The following is a 7,300-nucleotide window of genomic DNA, read 5'->3' as shown; positions in this document are numbered from 1 at the left end:
TTAATGGATATTTATATCTTAAACACGGGAAATAATAAAATTAAAGAGGTAAAATCCGGATTACTCGTAATTTGGGATTGGACAGGAAGTCAATATTATTATACTATAGCGGATGATAATAATATTCTGTTTGGACTTGTATTAAATTGATGCTCAATTTAATTAGTAAACGTCCAACAGGTTTGGCCCACGTCCAACTTCCATGATCCCTAATCTGGATCATAATAACTATATATAAAAGGAGATTAATAGTGTGTTTTATTCATTAATTTCGTTCCCTGACGGTTTCTTCAACTCTTCACATTCCGGTCTTCTTTCTAATCAAGCCATTTTTTATTCTGACAAGATTTGCCCACTAAAGGTCAGATTCTGAGTTTCACGTGAGAGAAGGCGCAAGCAATCGACGATTCTTTGGAGAATCAGATCGGTGAGTTTCACGTGAGAAGGCGCAAGCAAATCGATGATTCTTTGGATAATCAGATCGGTAATTCTAAATCGTAGCGCAAGCCATCGACGATTATTTGGAGAATCAGATCGGTAATTCTAAACCGTAGAATTCATGAATTGGGGTTTAATTTCCTTAAGCATGAATTTATGTGCGTTCTAGAATGCAATTGATTATTTAACATGGGTTAATTGATTCCATAATCAGTCAAATAGATATGTATGCATGATTTATTTGTTTATGCATGACTTCCGCCGTGAAGGGGCACCAATCTCCAACAGCGGAGACTAGGCGCTTATCCAATTCTATAAATTTCTTGAGGTATAGAGTGTTTCTAGTTTCTTTTGTGTTCAATGATTAGCGGGATTCTCCTTATTATATTGTTAGTGGTTGGTGACTACGGAAATTGCATTGGAGGCATTGGAGAGATTTTAATTATAAGCCGCGAACTGTGAGATTTGCTCGTCAGCATAATTCGGAGAAGAAAGATGTTATAGGCGAGGTAACCTTACCTCAATTTTCAGCTGCAGTGATTCCTCAGGTACTAGTTTTTTTTTTTCTTCTTTTCATATTTTTGGTGAACGTTCTTCATGTTGAGTTGTCTGTTTTCAATTCTGCAGAAAGAGATTCGGAATGTTAGTGAAGTTGGTGTGGAAGTGGAACCTATGTAAGCTATCTTGGAATTAGCTCGAGTGATATTATAATCTGTTTAGTTACTATTGATTTCTTATAATCTTTCAGCAAAGATTTTGTAATGCATGTCGGTGGTGCAGTCTGGGCATTAGACTGGCGCTCTGGAGTCGATCGAAATCCTGAGAATTCCATTAAGTCTGAGGTATTATTATGCACAAAGCTTTTGCTTGCGTCTGTTCTTTGTATTTCCTTCACATGCTTTAAGAAAACTTTAACTTGTAACCACAGAAAAAAGGAAAAAACTGAATAGATTTACTTGGAAGAACTGGCACAAACTAATGTACTTTAATGTGATGGAAAGCACTATCCGACTTAGAACTTGGTTCAATGCTCTTTACTCTGGATATCGTGTTTATGGCATCTCAGTACATTGTTTACAACAAACATATTACTGATACTGTTCGTGATTTCTTTCCTTCTAAACTTTGATTCAGTAGTTTATCGCTGTTACTGCACATCCTCCTGATTCCTCATTCATAAGATTGGCGCTTCTCTAACTGGAAGAGGAGTAATCCAGATTTGTTGTTTCTTGACTATCTATGAGAAGGATGTACCTTCTCAAGTGAAGAAAAAAACACCAGGCAAACCTAAAGACCTAACTCTGGTTCAAAGGCCAAGAGGAAGGCCAAGAAAGAAGCCTCTTCTTGGTGACACTGTGGAGAAGATAGATTCTGATAACCAGCATGTTCAACCTCTTTCCATTGAATACCCAATGGGCTCATCTGGAATAAATTCTTCTGAATGAACTTCTGGAAATACCAGTACAAGGATATCGTGGCATTGTCAAGACTGTGAAGGACATCTTTTCCTAACTGGTCCTAAAGGAAGAGGAAATAAACGGTACGGAAGGCAGTACAAGGAAACAAGATTCACAGTAACAGCTTGCACATTCTCAGGCATTGTCAGCAAGGAGAACCACCTCTTGTGGATCCACTAACATTAGAAAGTTTCAGTTTAGATTCTACGAGGCCAGATAACAATATAACTTCGATTAGTTCTTCTGTGGATCCCATTCCAGTTGATGTTGCATTGCCTAGAATGGTCATGTGTTTAGCTCACAACGGAAAGGTTGTGTGGGATATAAAGTGGCGGCCAGCCAGTGCTTGTTTCTCTGAATCCAGAAATATAATGGGGTTATCTTGCTGTATTACTTGGAAGTGGTGTTCTGGAAGTGTAAGATTTATCCTTAAGTGATCATCTAATGTGGTATTTTCTGCAATGTTTATTCAAATGCTGAATGTGGCATGCAGGTGGGAGGCCCCTTTGCCTCGTGCTGTGAAACACGTGTATCCTACTTCCCAGAAGCATATTGATCCTTGCCCCATCAAATTGCAGTCAGTTTTTAGATCTTCGGTGTTGAAGTGTGGTGATAGGCAAAGGTAATTTAGCAGTAGATACTCTTGATGGAATCAGTCCTGGACTAATACTCCGATTCTTCTCTCGGAGTAAATTCCTGTACAACTGACATAGACAGTGCTGTTTCAAAATATTATGAATTGGCAATTCGATGCTTTCCATCACTCGCTTTTCTTTAACTACTTGATGTTTGAATTTGGACTGTGTAATTACTTTTTGATTCTGACTTTTTACTTGCCACTCCTTTGGTAATAGCATTCCTCTAACGGTCGAGTGGTCTGTGTCATCTCCCCACGATATGATTTCAGCAGGGTGTCATGATGGAATTGTAAATTTCTTTATGTCCTTGTCAATCTCATAATGATGAAAAACAAGACCAACAACAGTAATTACTTTTTTTCCTAATGTTTCCTGCAAAGTATATAGTTTTCCTTTGGCTACTTTTACCCGCTTCTTAGGCCTGTAAACACATTCTTTCAAATATAAATGTAGGTCGGAATATGGAAGTTCTCTGTCAGTGATTCATTAACAGGTAGTGAAGTTGAGTCCATTCATTCTTTTGATGCATGTTTGCATGTATGTTGGCTTTCATAGCCTTTGTTTTCTGATTATATCTTGTCTGCGAAACACTTTTTGAGTATAGTTGTTGTGGCTGTCTTATTTTCTTCAGAGTGCAGACCTTTGGTTTACATCAATGCAGACACAGGTCCTATTAGAGCACTGGCTTGGGCACCAATCCAAAGGTTAGTCACAGTACATGAGTTTATATCCCCTCTTATTTCCTGTTAAGCCCCATCTTTATCCTCACTATTAGTTGGCTGCTTTTGGGATTCCTGGCTGATATTGAGTTATTTTCTTTTGTTTCAGTTTTCTGTAGTTAATTGACTATAATAACTTCCCAGGATATGCAAAAGTTGAATTTCTTTCCATATTCATTCCAACAAGCACGCACTTTTTTGTCACGATGGTTAATTCACTCTACTGGAACTTCATTCTCATAGTATGCAGTCTCAGGATCACTTTGCGATAAATGAATACACTCTTCAATTATCTCTTAAATGGTTGTGTATAAAATTTGCAGTAATCACGAGGGTGCAAATATAATTATCACTGCGGGAAGTAAAGGCTTTAAGTTTTGGGACATATGGTAAGCATGATTCTGCCAAACGACTACATTTTGATTAATGTTTTACTACCTTTTAACTTCTAAAGTATTCCCGTTTTGAAGAAAGTGTCATGAGATAATTGCATGAACTTTATACAAACTAACGTGGCTCCTGAAATTCAAATTTCAGAATTAAAAAAAAATGACGTGCTTAGATGCCAGTTGCTTAGGACTGAGATATTGTGTTGAAGAAGAAAAATATAAATGACAAAACAATGTAGTTCTCCTGTTCATGTGTGACCCTCCATAAATTTGTTTATTTATTTTACCAAAATGGCAACAATTTTTGTTACACCTGAACAACCAATGAGCGACCGCATGTTTCAGTGACTGGAATTTGAATTTCAGGACATGTTTGTTTGTTTGAGCATTTAATTGTAATTATCTATAGTGACATTATTGTGGAAACCAAAGTAGTTGGGATTTATAGTGTAATTTACTCTATATGATCACCTTAATGATCATATTGGTGAGGGAAACTTCAATAGAGTTGTGAAAATATTATTTGTCTTCTTCGAAGAACATGTAAAGCAGTATACAACTGCTTTCATCATTGATGAATTTTGTTTCTTCCTACTTTTATTCCAGTGATCCCTTTTGTCCGTTGTGGGTTAATCCTTTTCTGGGCACCACTTTTGGTTTGGACTGGCTTCCAGATCCAAGGTATAGGCTAACCATCCCTGGAGCTAATCCTAACTCTCTTTTTATTATATATATGAGTTGTCAACCTTTTTGTTCTGCTTCTAGATGTGTTTATGGAGCCATGGAGGATGGGACAATGTGGTTACTCAGTTTAGAGAGGGCAGCACATGATATCCCACTTACAGTTACAGGAAACTATCACAATGTGGCATCGAAGCATGGGTTCCACAGTTTTCACTGTTCCACGTTTGCAAGCTTCAAGGTAAGGCTCACAGGTTTTTTCTTTACAATATTTCTTTTTTTCTTCAGATTGCAGGTGTTTGAAACTCAAGTTCACCTCATGTGAAAATAAGAATTTCAGCATTATTCTCGTCTCTATTTTTGTCTTGGGATACACACAACATTTCTTATCCTGCCTTGGTGGGACTGGAACATGCTTTCTTGATAATTGAGTCATAGGCTAGTTTTCGTCACTCGGATTTGATCACTTTTCGTACTTATTAGTTGAGTATTTGCATGAGAAGATGCTATTTTGGCAGGGAATGGATCATTAAGTTCGGAAGCTACTTAATGAAGGCACAAAGAGGAAAACATGCAAGAAATAGGGCAAAAAGACAAAGAATGGAAGAAAGTGAAGGAAGAAGGCAAAGAAGACCCAAACTGCCCAAGCTGTAGAACTGGCCAGTTTGAACCTGACGGGAAAATGACTAAAGCCACTTCCACACACTTATCAAGGATATGTCCCACTTGATACACACGCCCATATCAGCCCTTGGGGAGCAAAAAAGAAGGGGAAATATCTTTTATTGGATATATGTATTAAAAGTACTTAACTTGCCAACAACACTAACCACTTAGCTTTACTTTAGTTTAGTTTTATTTCTCTCCCTAGGAATATTTCTCTCTTCCTTAAGAAGAGAGATTTCAACTTCAAGGCTGCCAAGATCTTTGTTCACCATGGGTTGAAGTAGTAGTAATTTAGTTGTAGTGTTTATTTTCTCTAGTTGCTTGTTCTTAACTTTGTAGTTCTTTTGCATAAATCTCACTCTTAGTTATTGTTGTTGTTCTTGTTTTAAAAGCTCATTTCAAGTAGTAATTTCTCTAACTGTTTGTGTTTAATGTGCTTTAAGTTTAGCTCTTGTTTGAATTTCGGTTTTAGCTTGTTGTTTAGTTCTAGTGTTGGTTATGTTCTTGTTTAGTTAAAACTTCTTTCAAGCTTTGAAAATCAGTTTCTCAAGCATTTTCTTTTCACCATGTTTAAGTGTTCTTGAAGCTTCTTTCATCATGTTTAAGTGCTTTAGTTTTCAGCTTTTCATTTGATGTTTTCAATGCATGTTTAGGTAGTTTAATTGATGATTTGGTGTTTCTCTTGCTTGGTTAGTTATGTAGCAGCCATCTACTCTTTTGGTCCTCCATATTTTCGTGCCTTATGGTGTGGATTTAGGAGAGATATCAGGTTTTAGAAGTTAAGTGAAAGGACCATTAGTTGTAATCTTTTATCCAATGGTTTTACACCTTGGGTAATAGAAGCTGGGAGACAACAAGTACATGCTTTCATTTCACTTTTGGCAGCCCTTTTAGCTTAGTTAACCTCTGCACTCAACCTCCACTTACATGTGATTTAGTTTAGCTTTTAAGACTTAATTAGTTTAGCTACTTTTTAAGGTCACAATCCTAGTTTCTAGCTTCCTTTAGGTGATAACACTTAGTTTATTTTCCTTAGTCTTTTAACTTAGTCTCTTTTGCTCTCTAATCTTAGGCATGCTCATGCAAGTTGTTGCTCTGTTTTTATTTCCGAATGTTCTTATTTTCGCTAAGTGTTGTAATTTTCTCGCAACTGCTTTTATTTTCTCTGCCAAACTGCCCAGTTTATCAACTTGCCCAGTCTGCGTTCCAGTTTAAATGCTTTCTTTTACTTGCATGTTATTTTCACTTTTAGTTCCCAATCTTAGCTTAAGTTTTATTTGCATTTCGTAGTTTAGTTCCCACCCTAATTTAGAGCGTGGCGGCATCGCCAAAACCTTTCTAAGTGTGGAAATACATAACGGATGCTACCGTTCCTCGTGGGTTCGACACCCTAACTTACCATATGCTAATTAATAGTATTTTGGAAAGTGGGAACTTTTAAATATTGTTGAATAGGAAGGGACACGCGCCTACAACACGCGTGCAAAATCCCGTCCTTTCAAATGGCGCCGTTGCCGGGGAACGGTGTTGTTGTCTTGTTATGTTTTTCTACACTTATTGTATATAGTTTTTGACTTGTTTTTTCTCTTATTTTATTTTATTTTTAGTTTATGAGCAGGTCCTCTTCTCCAAGGCTGCTGATCGATATTGAAATCGAGAAAACGACGAAGAGGTTGCACAAGGACTCACGTTTGACAAAACAAGCTGAAGCTAGGCTTTCTGGCCTGGGCAGTCCATGTACTTGCCCAGTTCACCAGACTGTCCAGTTTGAAGAGTCAGAAGGTTCGGAGTGAACCGAAGAGGAAACCAATTCAAGCGGCAATGACAAGAGCGGTGCGCCATTAAAGGGAAATCATGGATCATTTCACAGATCCTTACGATCATGGATGGGATGATTACTCCTATTTTGAATGGACCAACCCGAACCAACAATATCAAGATCCACCACCACAAGTACACCACCAAGCTTTCCAAGGGTCAGACGAAAATCATGTTTGTTGGCCTCCCGATCAAGAAGAATTCCCTCCGTGTTTCCAGCCACAAGAATTCGGCCAATATCAATCAAATCATTCGTCAATGCCGCCCATGTGCTTAGAAGATATGATGGTGGATCTAATCACTTCCCAACAACTCATGCAAAACAATTTGCAAACCAATTACAACGTGGTGCATGAGATGCATGACGAACAATATGAGCAAATGATTAGTCTTGATCATCTTGCACGCCAAATGACACAATTGGCGACTTACATCAATGATATGCGTGGGAATGGTAGAGGAATTCCGGCTCAAGTGCAACCACCAAGAGAGGA

At 37.8% G+C, this 7,300-nt stretch overlaps 1 protein-coding gene across 17 annotated transcripts; it reads left to right on the top strand.

Moving 5' to 3' along the window:
• The first annotated feature begins 302 nt into the window (after window positions 1-302).
• LOC121767594 lies at window positions 303-5,369 on the top strand. Of its 17 annotated transcripts, none has more exons than XR_006043143.1 (11): window positions 303-537; window positions 833-986; window positions 1,066-1,112; window positions 1,187-2,311; window positions 2,389-2,517; window positions 2,750-3,026; window positions 3,165-3,237; window positions 3,576-3,641; window positions 4,248-4,322; window positions 4,407-4,563; window positions 4,841-5,369. XR_006043143.1 is itself a non-coding variant. In XM_042163900.1 (7 exons), exons 3-7 carry the CDS (start codon window positions 3,400-3,402, stop codon window positions 4,853-4,855), a joined length of 408 nt encoding a protein of 135 aa, XP_042019834.1. In that variant the 5' UTR covers window positions 2,531-3,026; window positions 3,165-3,237; window positions 3,362-3,399; the 3' UTR covers window positions 4,856-5,369. The 17 variants fall into 17 exon arrangements, 2 of the variants coding, with proteins under 2 accessions (XP_042019834.1, XP_042019833.1); XR_006043152.1 differs by lacking the exon at window positions 303-537 and having other exon boundaries at window positions 612-986; window positions 2,803-2,879; window positions 2,987-3,026; XR_006043150.1 differs by lacking the exon at window positions 303-537 and having other exon boundaries at window positions 612-986; window positions 2,750-2,879; window positions 2,987-3,026.
• Window positions 5,370-7,300: the final 1,931 nt, after the last annotated feature.

Source organism: Salvia splendens, chromosome 15, assembly GCF_004379255.2.
Source record: "Salvia splendens isolate huo1 chromosome 15, SspV2, whole genome shotgun sequence".
Lineage (NCBI taxonomy): Eukaryota > Viridiplantae > Streptophyta > Magnoliopsida > Lamiales > Lamiaceae > Salvia > Salvia splendens.
Note: the sequence above shows the minus strand (reverse complement) of the source record. Positions and strands in the feature narration are given on the sequence as shown.

Excerpts from the sequence above, each read along its gene's own strand:
- LOC121767594 (XM_042163900.1), top strand. The coding sequence starts at position 3,400 with ATGCAAAAGTTGAATTTCTTTCCATATTCATTCCAACAAGCACGCACT. Across the intron at positions 3,642-4,247 it reads TTTAAGTTTTGGGACATATG|TGATCCCTTTTGTCCGTTGT; the intron begins GTAAGCATGATT and ends CTTTTATTCCAG. Across the intron at positions 4,323-4,406 it reads GACTGGCTTCCAGATCCAAG|ATGTGTTTATGGAGCCATGG; the intron begins GTATAGGCTAAC and ends TTCTGCTTCTAG.